Source organism: Harpia harpyja, chromosome Z, assembly GCF_026419915.1.
Source record: "Harpia harpyja isolate bHarHar1 chromosome Z, bHarHar1 primary haplotype, whole genome shotgun sequence".
In the NCBI taxonomy this organism is placed as follows: domain Eukaryota; kingdom Metazoa; phylum Chordata; class Aves; order Accipitriformes; family Accipitridae; genus Harpia; species Harpia harpyja.
This window is the reverse complement of record NC_068969.1, coordinates 33,591,216-33,615,291: the sequence shown is the minus strand read 5'-3', so window position 1 is coordinate 33,615,291 and position 24,076 is coordinate 33,591,216. Positions and strand designations below refer to the sequence as shown.

Below are 24,076 nucleotides of genomic sequence, written 5' to 3'. Positions count from 1 at the left end.
AAAAATTTTACCCTGAATCTGCTGGGGTACATCCCTTTCCACCACAGATCACCTTTTTTATTAAAAGTCTCTACAGGAAGACTATTTACTCAGTTTCAAGAAATGTAATGAAGAAATTTTCTTAAAACTGTGCAAAGTTATTAAAAAAGAAAAAAGTATTACTTAAAACAGATGCACTGAGAAGGTAAAAGTAAATAAACCCAATGTATTTTATTTTGGACTAGAATACTAATATATTCAAATAACCAGTTAGAAGTTGGGCACCTTTTCCATCAAACTGTTGTATCTCTGTCGTGGTTTAACCCCAGCCAGCAACTAAGCACTATGCAGCTGCTCACTCCCCCCCCCCCCCCCCCCCCCCTCCATGGGATGGGGGAGAAAATCGGGAAAAAGAAGTAAAACTTGTGGGTTGAGATAAGAATGGTTTAATAGAACAGAAAAGAAGAAACTAATAATGATAATGATAACACTAATAAAATGACAACAGCAATAATGAAAGGATTGGAATGTACAAATGATGCGCAGTGCAATTGCTCACCACCCGCCGACCGACACCCAGCTAGTCCCAGCGGCGATTCCCTGCCCCCCAGCCCCCAGATCCTATACTAGATGGGACGTCACATGGTATGGAATACCCCTTTGGCCAGTTGGGGTCAGCTGCCCTGGCTGTGTCCTGTGCCAACTTCTTGTGCCCCTCCAGCTTTCTCGCTGGCTGGGCATGAGAAGCTGAAAAATCCTTGACTTTAGACTAAACACTACTGAGCAACAACTGAAAACATCAGTGTTATCAACATTCTTCGCATACTGAACTCAAAACATAGCACTGTACCAGCTACTAGGAAGACAGTTAACTCTACCCCAGCTGAAACCAGGACAATCTCAAAATATGGAGTTTCAGTTGAACTTTAGCATATAGTTTCAGAAAAGCCATTTAAGGAATAGAAAAATATAGATATGTGCAAGGAAGGAATAGAGATGAAGTGAAATCAGAATAAAAAGAAACAGCATATTTTAAAGCCATAAATGCAGAAGGAAAAAAGGGAAAAGAGAAACCAGTGCTCTCTTAAAAAAAAGAGTTTTGACAAAAAAGACTTGTTAACGGGACAGGCAAAGTGACTATTTTGCTTATATCTCAGGAAAAATTAATGAAAAATAGAAGTGTGGGATTTTTTCTTGTTATATTTTGAAACATGAAAAGTTAGTGTCACTAATAAAGTGGTAAACAGTATACAGGTGCTATTTTATCACAGCCAACCTATGAGGAGAAACAGAGGTCAGCAGAACTTTAAAAAGCAGATATGACTTACTCCGACTTTAATTTGCTTTCAAAAACATGGTCACTGACCCTTTAAATCACAAGCCAATTACAAGCATTGTAGTGCCATTACTAATTATGTGCTGACAGTGTAATTTAAAATGGCAATTTCAATTTTCAGTTCATTGGGAGAATGCAGGAAAATGAAATTGCATACTAATTAGTTCATGTGTGTCAGACACCTGAAAGATTAGAAGAAAAAACTCTGCACTTATTACAAGTGAGCTATAAGCAAAGCACTCAAACCTTTCATTTGCCAAGCTGCATATAAATAAAGAAATTAAATGACAAAGAATATTGATAATGATGGAACAAGGCAAAAATAGCTACAGGCCTGTACATAATTATACTTTGGGGGACTTTGCCCATTATACACAGCTTCCTTTAGAATTTATCTAGCATTAGAAACTGTAAGAGGGTAACAGGCTACTGCTTCAGGTTCACTGTGCTAAATGTTAATTTACATTTCCTAAAAATGGAGTTTCTGGTTTCCTAACTTTCCAGTTAATCTCTGCCAAACATTCACACCGTTTTTCCAGAGCCATCTTCTGGACCAGCTGCTTCGTCATGCAGACCAACATGGAAAAGGTCCCATATACAGACCCCTCACATTAGGATCTGGGAAGAAGCTGGTGACACGATAAAGAAAGTAAAAACTCAGAGTAGGCTGTTGCTAGAGGGAGCATCTCTCCCACAAGACCAGAAGCAAGGTAGCCAGAAACTTAGCAGCACAAATCAGAGTGGGCTGACTTTTTGTAACCTTCCACAAATGCTTACGAAGTATCTCCCTGGCCATTACAGAAGCTGTGCAAAAATAAGATGTGGGATTTCTGCTTCTCCTCTTCTCTCAACAGAAACTGTTCACCCATATAAGGGTCAGGCAGTGTCTGTCTCTTAGAGTGTATTTCATGCTTGAAGAACAAGGCAGTGCTCTGATGTAAAGAAGTACTATGCAGTGCATAAAGTGTGAGTTTGTGGAGGTCTGTGTCCTTGCCAAATCAAAACAGGATTTCTGCAGAACACTAAAAAGTGCTTTTTCTCTACAAGTATCATCTCCCTGAAAAAATCTAAATTTTCTGTTCCCAGGTGTTTTAAGGAGAAAAGTCTTCAGAAAAGGGAAAAAAAAATCTTCTCAAGATTTAAACTTCCCTTTTTAAATTACAAAAACTATTTTTATTTTTGCTCTGAACTAAAAAGAAAAATAAAATACTCGGCAAGTTTTGTGAAAATTATAGACCAAAGTATATTTTAAAAGAAAAATGAGAGGAAAAAGAAGGGACTACTAGGTGCTTAGTACACATTAATCATATAACTTAATTAGCTTCTAGAAAGTCCTTACATACTATGGCTGTCAAAATTACAGAATAACCTGCATGGGATTGGCACCACCTAGATTAGGTCATTAACTCCAAAAAAGAACAAATTGTTGAAACCTGATGCCATGGGCTGCGATTTGTAGACACGTTTTCTTCATTGGTCCAACCTTCCTTCCTGGTAAGAGCAAAGGGAAGACTTCCCCGGGAGCAAAGTCCTAGGCAGACATAACGCTGCTCTCGGTAGAAACCTGCACAGCTGTCTGACAGCTGCCTCCACGGTGGGTGGTGACTTTGCCAAGTACAAATGCAGAAGCAACACAGCATTAGCCATCCCCATCCAGTTCATCTCCTAGTAAAGACATGTCTAGGGGGCCAGTGCTAAATGATTTTGAGTTTTTTCTCCAGCTCATGTAATAAAGCCCACACTCTAAAGCAGCCCAAAAGCTACTGTAACACTGACTTTTTCATTATCCATTAAAGTTACATTAGCTTTCTACTCCTGTGGAAATATTCTGCTCAAGTCCCTTAGTGTTAGTCTTTCCAGTTCTTTGTCAATGTATAAATTTTAGAGACTTCCTAACCCCTCTGGTCTTCATGGAAGAAAACTGACTTAACATACATTGAAGGGCCTTTGTGTTTTCACTCTGCAGTGAATAACAAATAGTAACACTGGCTTCATTTTTCAGAACTGACAAAATCCAGCACTCTCACCACACCAGTTTCAGAAAACTTCATCAAACAGCGCTTTGTGCCTGCTCTCCAAACACGAAAAATGAACAGGTAGTCCTGTATGCTTTTTCCCCACGTATCTGGGAACTGCTCAGAAAAATCATGAATGGTCGTCAGCACAAAAACTTGAATATGAACAAAAATTATGCCATGTACACAAAGGTAACTTCAAGAAGAGTGTGTCTGACACACCCGAGGGACATATGGACAGTTCAACTTGGTGCTGGTAGATGAGATGCTCAAGTATGATCTTTTGCTGCTCCTGTGGTGGGTTCACTAGGAGGGAAGCACCCTCTTCACATATTGACTACACTGATTAGTGCAAAAGGTTTTCCCATAAGTATATAACATCAACTTTATCAGCTAACAGCTGAAAATGCCAAAGCTTAGCCCAATTCATGTATCATGAAAAGAAAACACCATAAAAATAAAAAGCTACAGCAGTCAGTAAGTAATCACTCTCTTCATTAAAATACAGCCACAGGACTTCACATTCACTGCTTCATGACTCTTACTGAAGTCATTTGCTGGGCGCAGAGAAATCCAGTCCACAACGAGGGCACTGCTATTTGAATCATTCTGGCAATATCCTTGAGTGGGAATGAAAAAATGTGTATTTTCAGCCCCATGGATGTGGCTGAACTAACAGCTATTTCAACCTTAATTAAAACAGCTCTTGTTGCTTCCAGTATGATGCACACAATGCTTAACCTGTGCGCCCAGAGCAGCTCAGCAGAGAGGACAGATTATTCCTGCAGGCTCTGGTACAGCCAAAACAACATTAAAGCACTCTAGAATGATGCCCAAGGAAGGCTGCATGTGTCAAAGTATCTCTACCAAGAGATATTGCTGGGAAATGCTACTAAGGACCTAACGAGCAAGTGTAACATATGTGGAAAGCAGCTTCCTTGAAAAAAGTCTTTATAAATTTGCTTCCATGGTTTAAAGCCACAATGGAACATACGCACAGGTTTTTTAAATAAAAAGATTTGTGTATTTGTAAAGTCAAGATTATTATTATTTCACAACTAAATAGTCCCTTTTAGTCTAGGCTACATTTCTGACAGTGAATAAGAATCTAGCTGTTAATTTACCACTTGTCTTCATCAGTTTCTTAAGTGACTCTGGCAATTGCATCAAGGAGATTTTTTTCCTCCTCAGCTCCATCTGTTACCTGAATCCATGGCCATCTGTCATTTTCTGCAGCAGTCCAAGCATTCACAAGACCCTTCTTATTAAGTCGTGCATAGTATGGATACCATTTCTGGAGTCCAAAAAGAGCTCGATGAGTAGAAGATGCAGTAATTTGTTGGTTTGACACAATTCCTCCTTCTATCCCTAGTGGGCCAGAGCATCCTGCAAATGGAAACAAAAAAGAAATGAATGCAACTGAAATGATCAACTCCTCTGAGTCCCAAGTGGCTGTAATTACAAATAGAATACAAATAGTTTCCAAAATGTCATGTCAAATCCATTATTAAAAGAGATTTAAAGCACTTCAGTAGCATCTTTTTGTAGAAATAATAAAAAAAAAAAGTACAAAAATATTGCTTGCAAATAACTATTCCCATTGCAAAATTAATTAAATAGATTAAGCTTTCAATTTCTTTTAGTTTTTTCTATCTGAAGAGTTGTGAGTTTGGGTTTTATGGATACCATGAAAGAAAATGATCCTTATATTCAAATACTGAAATAATTACTAAAAGCAGATTTAAAATTCTGTAATTACTGCAAAATTCCATATTGCTGCTCTTGCCATAGAGGTTAGCGTTTAGCCAATACGCTACAAATTGTATTGCGGCTATCTTCAGAAATATGAAACTAGACACATGATATTTTTCAGTTACATTAAAAATAGTTACAGGTCTTATACATTTAATCAACAAGCCACAAAGTAGGTATTTAACTGTAATGTTCATGTGTTCATAATTTTATGTGTGGTATTCATCATTATTTTATTCACCTGAAATACTTGTAGACATAATCTTTTTTAAAGTCAAGACATTTCTGCATACATTCTTTTCTGAAGCCGCTCCATTTGGGTACAGGAAGAATATTCAGTTATTGTGAGCAAGTAAAACAGAGAAAATTTTCAAAATTCATTATATACAAGTGATTGGCAGTCTACCTACTTAATATTAAATACCCCCAAATACTTTTAGGTAAATGAGGTTTTTTTTCTCAACTCCATTCTGATGCAAAGTATAAAGAGAAGCTAATTGCAGGAACTACTGTAGCAGCCAATCTTGCTCAGTTGCCCAAAAGACCTTCTGCTTTGTGGGTCAACTGCACTTCAGCAATTTTGAACACAACAGGACAAATGTTTACTTACACTTTAGGTTTTCTCAGAAGCCTGGCAGTGTTTCACCTCAAGCAGTACCCAAGAATGAACTCTGAAATGGTACTGCTATGAATTCCTTACACCACATGGGCAGGAAGTCAGAAATAATTTAATTCCTCATTAATTTAAAGGTACAGAGAAGAAAAACTGACCAGTGCAATTTGCTCCTCTTGGCAGAAGCTGAGGCAGGGAGACAGTGCTGGGAGTCACTGGCAATACAATCCCCAGGTATTGTGTGTCACTGATAATGGAGACAAATACAAACTAAACTGCAGTTTTAAGTTGATTATGGAGAAAGGCCCATGGACAAGCACGTGCTTGCTCTCTGAAAAGATAAACCCAAATCCCCACACAGGTGGGGTTCTGAATGTGTTCCTTCTTAAATGCAAAAATTGGCTTAATTCCAGGATATGCTTAAATGAAATCCTGGCCTCACTGAAATTAATGACTGACTTGCACCATACGGTGATCTCATCCACATTTTTAACAGTCCACAAAGCTTGGCTAGAATCTAAAGTCCTAGCATTACTTTTCTGTGTCATGTATCACCCAACAATAAAGGTGGTGCATTCAGCACTTGACTAATAACTCTGTTCAGGCTGCACAAAATACAACAAAATGCAGCTCTCTCCTGCTGCTGTGCCAGGTGCGTAGTAGTGCCAGAAAAAAACAAATTCTTTGTCACCAGCATAGACAGGCACAATATAGGATGTATTAAAAAAACCTACATATGTTGGAAAAGTGTCATTTTTTATTGTGTTATCAAGTGTTATTTAAAAATCAAAAGACCTAGTCAAATCTTAGCTCTGTTTCTGAAATCTTTTCATATAATCAGAATAAACTCCTTTGGTGTATAAATTGCCATATCTGCTTGCAAGCCAGAGGTCAACTACTCCACCTTTCTAAGAAAATTGCATATTTTCAAAAGTTCCTTAAATTTACTTACTAAAATATCTCTGTCATTTCATAATGGAAAAGAAAGTGCACACAGGTGCATCTATATGTATGTGTAGCTTACAAACACACACACATACATACAGGACTGATTCTAGCTAACTGTGAAATTAACCACTCCTAACAGCTGGTATCTTAAATTGATAACTATTTTAAAACAGAGATGTGAGAAAACAGAAGAGAGGTTTCCAAGACAGCCTAAAAAGGAGGCATGGAGGCATGGCAGGTGTTTTAATACAGATGTAGAGCATGCAGCTGTATTCTGTCTCCTTGTGGTAAGAAGCACAGGGATGAGAACCCTGCCAGTCCTGCTGGCATTATTCTGTGACCTAACGGGAAAAATGCATGCATGAGGAAAGGGCCCCAGCACGTATCAGGGCCAGTTTTGAGTGGGGTCCAGAATAAGCAGATAATTTTCAAAAGAAGAACACGTATTTGATGCCAAGACCCTTGATCTCCTGTAGACATCCCAGCTTTGGCAGACTTGGAAGAGATGTGGATGTCCATTTTTTTTGCTTATCAGCCTCTGTTTAAAGTGCAGAACTTTGTGGAAAGTTGATTTGAAGGCACGTTAGTTCTTGTGCTTGAGATGCATTAAATGGTATTTGAAATATGTGTGAATTCCTTACAAGAGAAAGGTGAATTTTCCTTTCTAAATCGAAGGCAGTTAAATTACCAAGTGCAGCACTTGATGGCACTTTGTCAGCTATGACCATATATGGTCAGAAGTGTTTACCTTCCTTAGCTTTAGGAGGATTATTCCCGAAATCCAAAGCAAATCTCTACCTTCAGAGAATAGGTACTTCATTGTATGAGCTTCTTATTTTAATTGCAGTTCCAGTCTTGGTTTGTCATGTTTGTCAGCTTTTCAATGTGAGTTAAACACAAAATTTACCACTCCTAAAAACTAAAATTACTACATCAGAGATACTTTCTACTTTGGTGTTCAGTTCAGGCATAACAACATGAGATGTGTGGGAAATAGGAGACTGGATAATAATTTCTAAACAATACTAGCCTTACAATGTAATATATATGTACACACCACTAAGATCTGTCTTTAGAGGACCATCTTTTTTCACCACCCTGAAGGACATCAGATCATTCTCATGAGATGGGAAGCTTGGATTAAGCTAAAACTTAATTCTGCTCAAGACCTGCTTGCAGGTCCAAACCACAAAACTTGCAATGCAATCCTACTCTGACCATAGCAGTGCTGATGAATTGAGCAATTTCCCAGGCACAGGCCTGGCAGATGAGCCTGGAGGAAGCCCCCCCAAGACTGTCTCATCCTGAGATGTAAGATACCTCCACATGCGTCATGAGGGGGGTTTTTTGAGTAGTCTTACCTTGAACGTGACCACATTGAATTTAACCTCCTGTTTCATAGCCAAGTCAATCCGTATTTCAAGATATTTTTAAAACTCCTCAGTCCATTTTAATAATGTGAAGTACATTTCTTAAATTATCAGAACATTTTGATGTCTGTCTTATTTATTGAACAGCCAGGACTTGAGCAGGAGTTTTGCTAGGACTCTGTGAGTAAGCTCCTTCCACTGTTAAAACTGCCCACTTACCCACCCTTTAGGTCTTTAATCAGGCATTATTCTACAAGAAAACCTTTCAATTTATTTCTTTTATCAGTTAAAAGGAAATAGTTGAACACATTTTTGGATAGTCAAATACCACACAGCAAATGGACTTCCCTTAGCCATATGCTCATTAATTTCTTCCAAATAATCCAATAGATTTGTGAGTCATGCTTTCGCCTTACAAAAGCTCTAATGGGGCTATCACACTTAAAATTCTCAAGAAATATACTTTGCCCAAAAACTCTTAGCTGACTAACCTACTTCTGGTTCCATCAAACATGTTATATCAGTAAAGGACTGGTTACAAACTAGCTTCCGCTTAAGATATTCAATTTGAGACACAAAAAATACTCTCCTTCAAGTTAAGTTAACAATTATTTCTTTTAGTGCTTAAGGGCTGTGATATGCCGTTGACTACTAACAATGAAGAAAGCAAGCAAATACAGCTTTTGGAGGTTGCCTTTTAAATAAAACTGGGATACATATTTTGCAGAACAAGTACAAGCTCTATTATATTTTGCTGTTACACATCTGCTTCTATTAAATCCACAGTTCATTTAACAAAAATCATGACAGCCTAGGAAACTGCATTCTCCAAGGGAGTAATGATATCACTACAGTGACTGTACAATTCAGTCTGGTCAACGTCAGTCATTAAATAGAAAACCATTTTTATTAGTTAATGCTGACACACTCGGGTATGACAATCAGCTTGATGTAAGAAAGTAAAAAAAATAAAAAGGCAACTAAAAAGCTGCTTGACAGGTTCATGATACAGATTCACAAGGAAGATTTTGTTACCTGGAGCTATTATTTTAGTGTCATTAAATAGCAAAACACTAACTCAAGCAATATTGTTTTTAATCCTACAGTGACAATTGGTATGCACTAAATAAAACCCTATTGACGCTTCTCTTGTTCTCATCAAATACAAATGTATGCCCACAATGCACCATTGTCCATGAAGATGACAATGCAAAGGTGTAGCAACAAGCTACACCTGTGAATGGATCCAGTGAAGGATGGGAAAAGTCAACAACACGGGAAAAGTGAAGGATTCATTTATATCTTTTCAGTTCTCCTAAGAATCCTCACCAACTCATGTGAAGATGGCATGGTTATGAAACTGCCTTGAAGGCTTCTTTTACAATCTCAAACTTAACTAGATCTGAAATGTTATGTACCATTTTGCACCACAAAGCCAATGATCATTAGTCCAGATTTCACTTGTAGACAAAGTGTATGGGGATCAAATAGCTCCCCAGACAAAAGATGAGTTCTGCTTTTCCACCCTTATCTCTTACAACAATAAATCCCTCCAGCTGAACAAAAATATTTGTGCAAAAGGAAATAGAAGATGACAGCTTATTGTGTTTTACATTGATATCTCTTCAGAGGTAAATTAGAATAGGGAAATACGTCACTGATTTCCCCTCTAATAAGGGAAGGACAAACCATTTTAAGATAAAGAATTACTACAGTAGGAGATAATAAGCTGAAAGCACTGGATAAACATGTTACTTGAGTATATTTAATTTGGACTTCTACATTTATGTCAGTCCACAAATTAAGCAAAACCTCCAAATGGTTTAAAAATTGCTTGAAAATGTGTGGATTATGCCTCTGTGAACAGAAGAAAAAGATTTCTCATTAGTGACGATGAAACATGCCTGACTTTGCAGCATGAATATATAGGTTTCATTTCCTCTGTTGGTTTGTGTCTAGCTAACGTCATCAAAACAAACAGATGCAAAATTGAAGGCATGCAGAAAACAAATCTGCTTTAGACATCTGCAATCCTGTCTTTCTCCAAGCACCTCATTTTCAGGAGTGGGATTACTCTGGCTGTGTTTAGCATAGCATGGTAATTGTGCTGAACATAAACCCTGACAATGGCATTACAGATGACCTCTGATATTGCAGTAATTAATGCTGCTCCCCACTATGCAATCTAGGCTTCAGCCTCCTATTTCTTCTTGTTCCTCCTGCCACCCACACACCCCTGCCCAGTTTGTTCTGTCAAGGATAGCTCTGTTCAGGTAACAGTGAATTTGTTTTTACAGGAGCTGGTCAGATGGATACGGACATTTAGCAGTCTGTTATTAAAGTGCCGACACATATGCAATGTATGAAACAATGTTCTTGTAGGGCTTGTTTTTTCACAACCATGACAGGATAAAGCTAAAATCCTCTCTTCTTTATAGATACTACGTAAAGTGCTTTTGCAGAGAGGTGGCTGGACAACACAGCTTCCCTTCCTACTAGAGGTGTCAGTGGACCCTCTCATGGTTTTAGGGACATGATGGTCCCCAATTGCCAACTTCCCTATTGCACAATGAGGTTACAGATGACCACTGATATTGCAGTAATTAATGCTGACACATGCATAAGTTCCCCACTGTGCATTCTAGGCTTCAGCCTCCTATTCTTCTTCTTGTTCCTTCACACAGAGACTTCAGCTTTCTGACTGTAAGCATTTTCCCACACCGGTCTGCAGGTACCCTAAGGTAGGATTCACATCCCTCTGATGGACATCCGGAGGGATTTTCTACACTGAGCAAGTCCGCAAAAACTTATACTTCCAGCATAGCACAGAAGCATATGGAGATAACAGCTCAGACACTGAAAGCAGATTATGTCTTTTTTATATAGTGCTATGTCTGAAATGGAGGGTTGTTATTCAGGACTAATTTGCTTAGTTCTAGTTTGGCAATTTCTCCATCCTGTTCTTTGAGCAGAATGGATAGGATTGTACATTCCCCACAAATAGCACAGGGATTAATGTCTGGGGAACTGCAACATACAGCAGTTGAAGAGGGGACCTATCCAATGGTGTATTGGTTTTGTGTGGCAAGGTTTTGGTAGCGGGGGGGGTTACAGGGGTGGCTTCTGTAAGAAGCTGCTGGAAGCTTCCCCTGTGTTCGACAGAGCCCATACCAGCTGGCTCTAAGATGGACCCGCCGCCGGCCAAGGCCGAGCCAATCAGCGATAGTGGTAACGCCTCTGTGATAACATTTTTAAGAAGGAAAAAAAAGTTGGGACGGCGGTATTCGGCAGCCGGAGAGAGGAGTGAGAACATGTAAGAGAAACAACCTTGCGGACACCAAGGTCAGTGAAGAAGGAGGGGGAGGAGATGCTCCAGGCGTTACCTGCTGGAAGCTTCCAGCAGCTTCTTACAGAAGCCACCCCTGTAACCCCCCCCGCTACCAAAACCTTGCCACACAAAACCAATACAAATGGGAATAAAATTAAAGGAAGATACAACTTCTGATTTAGGAGCTCCCTAAACTGAAGACTGCTGGAAGCTGGGAAAATACAATGGGAGAACAATCACTTAGTTCTTGTCCCTTTTCTTACACTCATTCATTAAACATTCACTTCAGATCACTGTCCAAGGCAGGGCTATTGGACTGTCATCAGACCAAGTATGGTTATTCTTAAACTCAAAAAGAAGGGAACACCTGAAATCTCCTATCTGCAAAGCTGTAATCAGAAAAATCAGTTTTTTAGTATTGCTCCAAGAAGTGATTGTTGCTGCTGTGTTTGTGCTGAGCTCCATCACATTAATGTTATTGACAGCATCCCTAGACATGTTCAAAATGCTTTTAATGGAGCTGGCCTGGGAAGAGGACTTCCAGAATGAAGACACTCTGCTTATGGATCCCTATCAGAGAAAACCACGGCTTCAAATGATCTGGAAAAGTCTCTATCCCAAGACATGTCAACTACATTACAGCCATGCCATTCCTGACAAATGTTTGCTGAATGCCTTTTTTCAAAAGCTCCAGTAGTGAACATTCAACAATCCCATTTGGTGTTTGACTGAAGTGCAACTTGAATCTTTATTATTCCATTTATTATTTCTTGTCCTGATTCTATTCTATTCTTAAAATAGCCATTAGTATGTCTGTCTCCTCTCCTATTCTCTTGTCTGCCTGGGGATGCCAAATAATCACAATTTACACCAAGCACATGGAGTAGCACAAAGTGAAGGAGCACAGCTGTCCTTGCTGTATGGGTTATGGGACTAACTGGAGGCACTACCCAAAATCCACGGGACAATTTAGAGCCTAGAAAAATGATTGGCTGAAGCTTGACCGTGATGACCCATATGGTCAGTTTACAGCCACAGCAGAAAACTACTATCACTCCATGGTGATTTCAGAGAGGACAAGCACCATTGTCTGACTACCAAATACAAAACGCTTTCTCTGAGTTTATACCATTATTCAAATTACAGCATTCAACAATTCACTGATAGACGTTACCTTTATTTTATTTTGTTTTCAAGCATCAGTTATGAATTTATTTTCAAAAATTAAATTATATTGCAGTAGGAGTTTAGTTTCTTAAACTCCTCTGCTAAGCTCTCATATAGAAATACATTAATCTTTATGGGAAAAATTATTTTTACATTTCAATTTGGCACTGTTAAAAATAGCGTTTCTACCATGTTTGAGTAGTGACATTAACCAGTTTTACATAATTCATAGGCATTTAAACACTACTAAAATTAGTCTGAATAAAACAGAAATTATGGAGTGACAGTAAAAAAACTTATTACAAGAATTAACCTACATTGATATTATATAAGTTAAATTCATACGAGCTTTCAAGTCACACTATAAAATAATTGCCGTGTGGTCATACTTACACACTTAATGAATGGCAGACACAGAAACCATAGCCCCTAACTTCCATATCACTGTAATTGATTATTATTATCTTAGGTTGTAATGACATGAAAAGATATGTGTTTCCAAGTTCTACTTACCAATCCCAGGATTTTTTGGTGGAGCTGGACTTGAGCAGCAGTGGGTGGAGGAGATCTGTGCAGCTGTGGATCTATTAATTACCTCCTTCACTTCTAGCCATTGTAAATGGTTGTGGTACACAGTACAGCCAATTAACAATTTCAGCGTAACTTAGGCATGTAAAAATGAAATTAGGAACCCAACTGGATTTAAAAATAATCTTTTTTATTTGCTGCTGCTGAACCCTGTGCAATCTGTGCACTTCTCCCCTCCTCGGCTATTGATAGAAATATTTCTTAAAAGAATACAAGAAAACTCATCAGCTTTACAGCTATGTTAGGAAATCTCCCAATGAGACACATTATTCTGTGGAAGTTCAGCCTGATTTCAGGATAGCTACAGACAACTTCTTTCAGAGTTTCTTGGTTTTATATTTACATTAATCTGTCTTTACTAACATGCAGTTTGGTGGGTTTTTTTTTTTGTCTATGGAAGATGAAATACAGACAAAAACTTTACATATGTGGCAAATGCATTATATTGTAGTGTATCCTCTCTTCTCCTTAAGTTCATTCCAAAGGGCATGTTTTTTTCTGTCACAGGGCAACACTTGTACTAAAAAAACTAGTAATTTTTAAATAGAGTGGATGAATATATCTTAAACTGATAATATTACAATTTCCAGGAACTGTCAGCACTCCCAGGAAAAAAAAAATGCAAGCTAAAGAATAGTCATACCAGTGCTGCAAAATGGGGTTCACCACTTAGAAAGCTCATATTCTGCCTCCCAACTGGAGTGATCCACCGATGCAAACGCACACTCACAGTTGTGCTGGCTGGTGGTAATGTTAATTTCACAGGTGCTAATTGAACAGGAAATCTCACTGATTTTCTTTATAACTTTTGTTAAATCCTATCAGGAGAGGTGAAATACCTGGATTCTGACCAGCTGACTATTTTGAAGCTCTGCCTGATTCTCTGAATTAGTTACAGGAACCAGATACTGATACTACTTTTTTTTTTTAAAGTGCTAACCAAGTACTGCTAATTTGAAGGCAGCTCATGACGTATATATCTATGTGCTTAATGATTGCTTCTTCTCAAAAGCTGCCTGTACCAAAAAGCAACTTTGAAAAAAACCCAACCCAAACCTTCTCTTGGAATTAAACCTGGAAAGACAAGATATAGTTACACTGAAGGACAATCAGCATTTTTCTACCAGGTCTACAATGGAAATCAGTGGGATTACAACATCAGTGTAATTAGCATTCCTGCAAGCCAGCCTGACAATGAGAATGTTCATTTGCCAGGAGAAGAGTATGTGCTTTTCAAGTAGAAAATCTCATTTTGCTGCCTAGAGACATTCTTTCTGTCTTTGTGATTTGGTGGGTTTTTTTTTCCCCATAAGAACAGCAACTGTTCCTAGAAATGACAATATTACCAGTTACAAGATGTATTCATTGAAATTGTTTAAAAACTACTAGTGGGACTAATATGAATTCTACATTACAATGGAATACATGTTCTTCCGAAAGAAGTAAAAAGATGGCAATATCCTACAATATACTGTTGAAGTGATACGCTAAATATGAGCTATATCCAAAGTACCGAACACAAACTGCATGCAAACGACTGTTATTTAAATCTGACTACCCAGAAACAGCAGTTCTTATGATCTCTAAGCTGTTTTCATCTTCTTCTATAACACATCTAACTTTTTAATAACTGGAAATTCAGATATCAGCATTTGGATCATGTTCCTAGCAACCATTTGATGTAGGTATAACCTTATATTCATGTAAAGCAGCTTTAAGGATCAGGGCTTGAAGCCCTGTTAAAAATACAGAATTAATTTAAAAGTCATGGACTTTTATCAGGGTGGAAAAAAATTCAGAATGAAGACTCAAAAAGTTATCTTTGTATATGTGCGGTAAAAGAAGTCTTTCATTACTACAGCAGTGTAGTAAAATGAGATGTTATATTTGTCACTCCACGGTGTATTTTAAACATAAATCTGTACATATACTTTTTTTATATCCCCTTATTTTTCCATATCAACATCACTTTTCATCATAAAAAGGACATTATTCCAAAGTGTTTATATTAAGAAATAGTTAACCAAACAAAGCAAACATAAGAGATGCAATCCACGTGACCCAGCTTCAGCCACCTAAAAGTTAAGTATCTGCCCTGAACTAGCTGCTTAGGCTTTTTCTGTCATCTGTGGGAAGAAACAGGCAACCTAAACCATGATTTCCATGATTCCATTATCTACTGAGAAAGTGTTTAAGACAGATGTAATCATCTTTTCTGTTTCTACTGACCAAGGAACAAGCCTAGAGCACTATCTTCAACTTAGCGCCTAGGTTTAAGAGGCTAAAATTAAGTGAAATCAACCAGATGAGTTTTAAAAACACTGAAAAGATTTAACTTTTAAAAAAAATAATGATATATTTTTTCTGCAAAGTTAGATTTACTAGACTATTAACATAGTTGGGCTTTATGGAAAAAGGTCTTTTAAAAACAGATGCCAATGAAGAGATGAGCATAAGAGCAAATAAACAACTTTCCAGACTTCAATTTTTCTTTTGAAAAAGATGTTCACGAGAATCTTGATGTGACTTTGGAATTGGAATTACCAAGGGATTCAAGTTGAAATACCTACATCAAACCTCAGAAAGCTATATGCTGTAGAAATACCAAGCGACTCCTCATTCCGTCTGCATTACATCTAATATCACTAGTGGTGTATCCCAGGGGTCAATACAAGGGCCAACACTGTTCAACATCTTCATTAATGACCCAGACACTAGGACAGAGCGCACCCTCACCAAGTTTGCTGATGACACAAAACCGGGAAGAGCGGCCAATACACCAGATGGGTGTGCTGCCGTCCAGAGGGACCTCAACAGGCTGGAGAAACCGGCTGAACAGGAACCTCATGAAGTTCAATAGGGGAAGTGGCAAGTCCTGTCTCTGCCCCGGGGGAGGAACAGCCCCATGCACCAGTACATGTTGGCCAGCTGACCAGCTGGAAAGCAGCTTGGCAGAGAAGGACCTGGGGGTCCTGGTGGACAAGTTGACCATGAGACAGCAATGTGCCCTCACGGCAAAGGTGGCCAACACCCTCCTGGGCTGCATCAGGCAGCGCATTGCCAGCAGGTTGAGGCTGCTGATCCTTCTTCTCTACTCAGCACTGGGAAGACCCATCTGGGGTGCTGTGTCCAGTGCTGGGCTTCCCAGTATTAAAAAGACATGGACGTACTGGAGTGAGCCTAGTGCAGGGCCATGATGGCCAGTGGACTGAAGCATCTGACCTACAAGGAGACACTGAGAGATCTGGGACTGCTCAGCCTGCAGAAGAGAAGGCTCAGGGGAAATCATATCAATGTGTATAAATGTCTGATGGGAGGGAACAAATACAAAGGAGCCTGGCTCTTTTCAGTGGTGGCCAGTGACAAGACAAGAAGCAATGGGAACAAATTAAAACACAGGAAATTCCATCTGAACACAAGAAAAAAGTTTTGGGTTGGTTTTTTTTTTAACGTGAGAATGGTGAAACACTGACTGGAACAGGTTGTCCAGTAAGGTTGTGCAGCCCCATCTATGGAAATATTAAAGACCTGACTGGACATAGTCCTGGGCAACAGGCTCTAGGTGGCCCTGTTTAAGTAGGGAGGTTGGACTAGACAACCTCCAGAGGACGCTGCCAACCTCAACCTTTCTGTAACACTCTGATTCCAAATAGTTCTAAGTCCAGGTTCTTTTCAGATCAATGCTCACAGACTGGTATATCCTGGCGTCAAACCATCAGAGGAGCCCTTCCTGAGTAGGAATAATCCGACACCGTTCTGTTGACTTTGGAGTGTTACTGATTTACAACCGGTGAGGATTTGCCCCTGAAGTACTTCACTTAATCCAGTATTATACAGTGCTACATGAAATAATAATAACAAATAATTTGTTCATTGATTTAGCACTTTTTTCTTCTCAGGAGCCATTCTTAAGCAGAACACTTTATACAAATGTGTTTGCAGTCCCAATTTTTTTGATAAAGTTAAGTATGGATATGTTTCAGTCCCAGTCAGTCCCAGTCTGTTAGAATGATACCTGACATCATACAAAAATTCTGTCTGTTTTCCTATACCAAATAATTAAATTTTTGCTGTTAGCTGCATGGATAATCAGTGTATTTAAAAAAGCTGAAGAATTTCTAATTGTAGGAATTACATCTTAATTTCCAGTAGAAGGTAGAGGCCCAAGGAGACTTCATTTTCCAGAAGCTGTCTTTGCATATGCATGCAGACTGTTATGTATAAACGTACACTATGACAGACTGAAGAAGGGCTAAAATCTTAAGTTACTGAAAACACTCTGTTCGGCTTTGTACATTCAGTATACTTCAGTCATACTTGCACAGAGCAAACATATTGTGTGGAGGCATTGTGAAGGACATTAATTGTCTCATGGTTTGGCTTCAGCAGTCCAAGAGCACTGATTACAGTCTACAGTGTAACGCTGGAGATTACACAGACACAGTAGGTATATTCCTACATACCCATTTTTTGAATGTATTGGCCTCCTTTTTTTGTCAAGCACATTCTTACTGCCATCTCATCTGCTCCTGAGTTCCTGAGAGTTTTTTTTCCCCCCCTGTAGCAGCTATTTCTGCTTACATCATCTCTTAAAACATCACTTTTAAATACAAGCAAAGCCTAGGTCCTCTACCGTCCCTCCCACACAGAGGTAGATTTTCACTTGGAATGGATCCTAAATTGTGTATGAGCTGTGTATGGAACACTGACTTTTTAGATTTTAAAACTCTGCAGATCTCTAATATGAATATTAAAATCACCACTGCCCAAAAGGGGTGGTATACTACCACAACCACATTAGCTATAAATCTGGTTTTGCTAATCAGACCTTTACCCATACCTAAAAATCTCTAGCTCAAGTGAAGCAGCACTTTAGACTTGAGCTATTCAACCTCTCATTATATGGACTGGAGTTTGAAGACTGCTGGTGAGCATAGCATAGGGGGGATACACCTGCAAACCACAAGCTCAACTTCGTGCATTTTAGCTATTGGCTATTTCAATCGTTCTGCAGCTAATCAAATTGTTTGCTTACTCCATGTAGCTCAAGTGTTTTTTCCACAATCCGATGTTCTGATCTGAGTGATATTGAGTAACTTGGTTGTAGCAACTTATGTTAATTGTTGTTCTGAAGACTAATCTGATGGGCAAGACCAAATCAATGTTTTCGTTCCTATTGAAGGAATTTAATCAGCACTTCTACTGAGACAAAGTAACAGATCATGTGTTCCTCTTTCTAGTTCATCACAATGCAAAATGAAGCCACAAACCAGAATTTACAAAACCCCTTTTTGCTTTGCATTTCAATAGACTTGGAGAGCACAAAATGTCAGTGATTTATTTCAGATTATTATTTCAGTAATAGATAAAAAACTTAACATCACAGGATTTATGTCTTCCAGGTGACTCCTAACTACACAATGGAATAGAACATTTTTGCCCAGCCCTGGTAAGCTTATAGAGACATACGGCTCTGAAATCTGATTAACAGAAAGCATTTATCTCCGTAAGTTTGCTTCACAAATTTAAAACAAAACAAAATGGATTTTCTTGACCCATTAACATCTTAATTATTATTACTCTGATTTCTGAAGTGTGATTCCAAGTATTTTAGTAGCCAGTGTGGTACTGCAGCACTGAGGTGAAGAATATGATTAATCTTGTTTCATGCCTTCACATAAAATACTGTATGTCAAAGGCAACATCTTTACCAATTTGCATCAGTAGCAGCTAATGAGTACACAGACACTTCCACACAAGCAAACTTTTCAAATGATGTTGTGTTAAGCTACAAGTGTCTAGGAGGTGACAAGAAAATGAAGTGATTAGTTATGTTGCATGCAACAGAAGACAGCTTTTCAGACAGTAATGGGAAGAACTGCTACCTATTTGCTGATATGTCCAAAGAGATTAAATGCTTTTTATGCTGATGTAGCATCTCAGCCAACAGCAGCACATTATTGTGTTACCGTACTGGTCAACACAGTTCATGTGTGTAAGCAATGGCTATCAGAACTAATCAGATATAAATAAATTGGATGTTACATTCTACTTCTCAACAGTGCCATTGCTGCTAAGTGACTATCATGCACTTCCATTACTAAATCCTCTCTTCATACTTTTACAGTAAGGTTGTAAAATACATTTTTTGGCCTTTACTTGCTCTACAAGCTCCGTGCTGAGGACACAGACTGAAAATAAAGTTAGGCAAATTTTAGGTAGTCTGAGATTTTAAAAATTGGAAGCAAAAGGATTTTCGAGTTCTTTTAGCACCTAATAATGACTTGTTTTTTCCAGTGGTAACGTGATTTCATGACATAGTGTTTTTAGGAATTGTGCCTAGATTTAAAAGCTAGATTTAGGGACTTACAGAACTGCACCAATAGATCAGTGCTCCACTCCCATCTACAAAAAACAACTCTAGGGTGCACTGTGGGAACTACAGGCAGCTGAGTCTACTTCAGCATCTTGTAAGCTTCTGCGTCTATCATTAAGATCACTAAGTACCTGGATAAAGACAATCTGTTGGAAAAGAGATAACATGACTTCTGTAAATGGCAGTCCTGCCTCACCTGATGGAGTTCTTTAATGGTGACAATATGTGTAAGGATAAACGAAACACAGTGCAAACAGCATACTTGGATTTTCAGAAAGCATTTAATAAGGTTCCACAGGAAAGGCTCTTGCCAGGGGGTTGGGAAAAGGCAATGCTATAGACAGAAATCTCATTGAAGAACAGGAAGTGGCTTTTCAGGATGAAATGTCAGCAGTGGGTTCCCCCCAAGGATCATTGCTGGACTCTGTTTTAGTCATCAGTGACCTGGAGGAAAGTATGAATGGGGAAGCTGTGCACTTTGAAGCTACTAAGCTCTCTTGATCAAATGCCACTCTGATGATGAGCAGCTCCAGAAGGACGTAAAGAACTGAAGGAGTGGTCAAAAGGGTGACAAGTGAACCTCAATGTACACTAAAGGAAGATACTGCATCTATCAAAAAACCCCTAAAATGTGCCTACACAATATTGAACTTGGAAATGGCCATTACAACTGCAAATAGAGATCTCAGAGTCATCGTCATCAGTTCTCTGAAGTCATTGGCTCAAAATGCAGTAGCAGCTACAAAAAGCCAATAAAAAGTTAGGCATTGAGAACAAGACATGGTGTATTACTTTACAAGTATATGAAACTCTGGTGTGACCACATACCATGTGCAGTTCAGGTCTCTGGATCCCAAGAAGGTGTAGACATAAAGAAAGTATAGAGAATGGCAGTTCAAATGATTAATGGCAAAAAGCAGATATCATGGTAAAAGGGAATAAAAAACTAGAATTTTTCAAGTTGGAGAGGAAAAGGCCGAGGAGGGATATGACTGAATTTTACACAAACATAAACGGGATGAATACAGTACTGTTCATCACATTTACATTACTGAAAATAGGGAGCACTCACTGAAATTCACAGGAAATCAGCTTAACACATGTAAAAGAAAGTACTTCTTTGCACAGTGGGTAGTGATCTTCTGGAGCCTTCTAGAGGCAGATACAGGATCAACAGGTTCAAAAAGAAATTGGACAAATTCAGGCATAATAGGTCTACAGATAATACTAAAGAGACTGACCACAGTGTAATCTCTAATATTCCTACAGGAACTGTAGACCTGGAGGAGACAGGAGGGGAACAAATGACAGATACTGCCCAAGCCTACATTCTCTCCTTAAATAACGTTTGTCATTGCCACAGAGACATGACAGTAAGCCAAACAGATTGTTGAACTATCCGACCCAATAGGATGCTTTTTTTATGTTCTTAAGAAATTACCAATAAAATGGTAGTGAAATTTAGCTAAGAATCCATTATGTTATTCATGTAAATAGTCTATTTAAAAACAAGTCCCCAAGAAAACACACTGCATACATAATGAATAAGTATAGCAGTTCAATTAAGAATAGAAACTAGATGTTAAAAAGCTACTACTTCAGAAGGCATCTCCTTTTAATACTGTTTCTAGGCTCTTGGTATTCTGCTGGAAACTAATTATCCAATAATTTAATATTTTACAGAAGAAAAATGTTTGTTAGGGGATTGCCAAGAAGACAGTTGTATTTCTAAGATGACAAACTAAGAAACAATATCCCCTTTCCTGAAATTCCTCCAAAATAAGCACGTTCAATGAAGCCACTAGAGAGCTGAGACTTTTTTCATTCCAGCTGTTTAGAGAAAAGATGGAAGATATTACAGAACATCATCAGTTACCAAAATCCAAATCTTCTTGCATTTTCCTTTCATAGATAAAGTATAAATAAATATTTGCATTTATTGTGGATAAAATCCTCTCACCTTATTTACAAAATGCCTAGACATTTGAAAAGATACAGACTGACTTAGTAACTTTCACTTATGACTATGTAAAGAGAACTATTCACAAAATGTTGTAACAAAAGGTAAATGGGAAGTTACCTGACAGCAACACATAAATGAGCACAACTGTTTACAAATTCATCTTGATGCGTTAGACTCTGATGGCTGAGTAAGAGCCAGGAGATCCCACTGTATTGACAATGTCTGTATTAAGAAATTCCAAATAAAGTTGCACATGACAGAATTACAGTGCAATTACCACAGCCAAGTTGTTTGATTCAATAAAGTAGCAATAGCACTAAACTATGCTATTATTTATCCATAATGACTTACCAAAAAACTTCATGTTATAAAGATTTACCCATCTCAGTTTAAATTCCCAATAACTTCTTCATCCTATGTCCTCAGTGCCAGTGCAAAAAGCTTACAAGACCCTGGAAACATTTTAATGCCTTTCTTGTTTAAGTCCCCCTGTGTAAAATTTCTTTTGACTTGAAATCCTTATGACTTAACATGGACCACCATATTGCAAAGTTGGATGCTGATCTGCTAACTTAACTGCAGTAGGATTGACAGAGCAGGTGAATTTGTTTCTCAACTTCTTGTCTTGCGCAAGATGAACTAATCTCAGCAAAACTCACAGGGAGGAATGTGCACACTTAACTATCGTATCTCTTCAGCAGGCATGCATTTGCATCTAACAACTCGAATAAGAATGAACTGCAGTTTAGAAAATGGAGCAGCTTGAGTTGAAGTTTTATATGTCTTTCAGGAGTTGTAAAGTTTAAGTGAACAAGACTAGTATCTACTTATAAGAGAATGAAACTCCTTCCTTATCTGATCAAATTTGAAATCATGTTATTCATAACCCAGGCTGTGGCGTACTGGGAATTATGGGTTGCAACTCTCACACTGTCTTCTGAAGGTGCTCCACCATGCATAAAAGATGCCAATTGTATCGGAGACCAGAATCTGCTTTTCCTTGGGTCCCTTTTTTGGTCACAGAACAGCACAGTGACATCTCTGCTTTCCCAAGAAGAAACACTCTTCTGCATTACATCCCTTACACATGGGCACTGCAGGCAGATGCAGTTTTTGTTGTTTACAAAATTACATTTTTCCTCAACTTTTCATACTGGCTAACTTCTCCAACTCCCTACCCAGTAACCTGTCTTGGTGAATTCCTTGGGGTCTACTTCTTCTTGTACTTTGCAGACATAGCAAAGGTGACACAGATGTCACTAGGCAAGATGATGACTAACAATTAGGCTTTCCATATTGAATCAAACCCCGCTTTTAAAGTATATTAAGGTGTCTGAAATTATGATTCTCCATCACTAAATACTAATAATGAACAGCAGTAAGAAACTAGCATTTCAATCTTTAAATCAATATGCAATTAATGCTGGAGAGATTTAACTTCTTAGGTGAAGGGGACAAACACACTACACTTCATTGAAAAATCATATTTTACTTCCAGCAGTTATATTTATATGTCTAAGACTAAAGCACAGCTTTTAAAGGACATTATGTAACTTGTGCCCCATCTTGCCTGCAGAGAACTCAGGGGGAGACCCAGCACCACCTTCAGCAGAGGTGAGAAGAGGCTGAACGGATTCCATCATGTGTTTTGGGAAAGGAATTTAATTCTTGAGGATTTTCCACCTTACACTTTTTATCAAGGAAAAAACCTCCTACGTCTAGAAATGAACACAACCAATACTCACTCAAATTCGCGCCTAATGGAAAAGTTAAAGGCATTGTGAAAAACATTGTGGAAGGACCAGGACGTAAGAAAAAGAGGAGGAGGTTTCAGTTATCACAGTAAAATCCATATTCAGCTTCCTGTACGGACATTTTACTGCTATCCAGAAGAGAAAGGACAATTTTTAGAAACATTGAAGAAAAAGAAAGAATCCTATTTTCACACAATGGATGTGGGATTCAAATTTGCTTTCAAAGTTAAAAGACTACTGGGGAACATTTTTCACAGCAATATTTGCTTTTCTCTAACTTTGATGTAATTAATTACAACATGGTTACTTTTTACACTACGCCTAGGATGAAATTGCAAAACATGGACAGGTAAAAGTGAATTGCATAAAAATAGGAACAGAGTAATTATGAAATTAGTTTTCAGCAACAGGAGCATAAATGGGAATTGATAGTATTAGAATAACAACAGGTACAATATTACAAACTACACAGTGAAACTGATCTTCAGTGAAGGCATGCAATGTTACCATCAACTGTACAGATTTGCCAACAACGGAAAATCATATTTACGGGTGAGCTCTGTCAGATTTTGCTGGATCAGTAACGGATATTAACCTGACCATCAGTTTTAAAGGGTAAAAGTTTTGTGTGATATTTTTCTGTAAACAAAATTTCTAAGTAACTACACCAAACCAAGAGCTGGCCAAATTACATTTAGCATTAATACTAGAAAACAATCACTGATACAAAGGAAAAGGGTTTGAATTAAGAGTAATTCCATCAGCTTTTCTTGGCAAACTTGTGAATTTTTGAAGTTTTAACTCTACTTCATTTCAAAAACTCACTTGCACCCTTCTGAGTCCCAATCTATGTACACCATGACAGAAAGACACAAAGTCTTTCTTTC

General features: G+C 38.3%; 1 protein-coding gene across 1 annotated transcript in view; it reads right to left on the bottom strand.

Moving 5' to 3' along the window:
• The window catches only part of EDIL3 (EGF like repeats and discoidin domains 3), a 265,042-nt gene that overhangs the window by 71,548 nt on the left and 169,418 nt on the right, over positions 1-24,076 (bottom strand). The window contains exon 6 of the mRNA XM_052778088.1: positions 4,535-4,716. Within this exon, the coding sequence (XP_052634048.1) occupies positions 4,535-4,716 (182 nt within the window). The remainder of the gene's footprint in view (positions 1-4,534; positions 4,717-24,076) is intronic.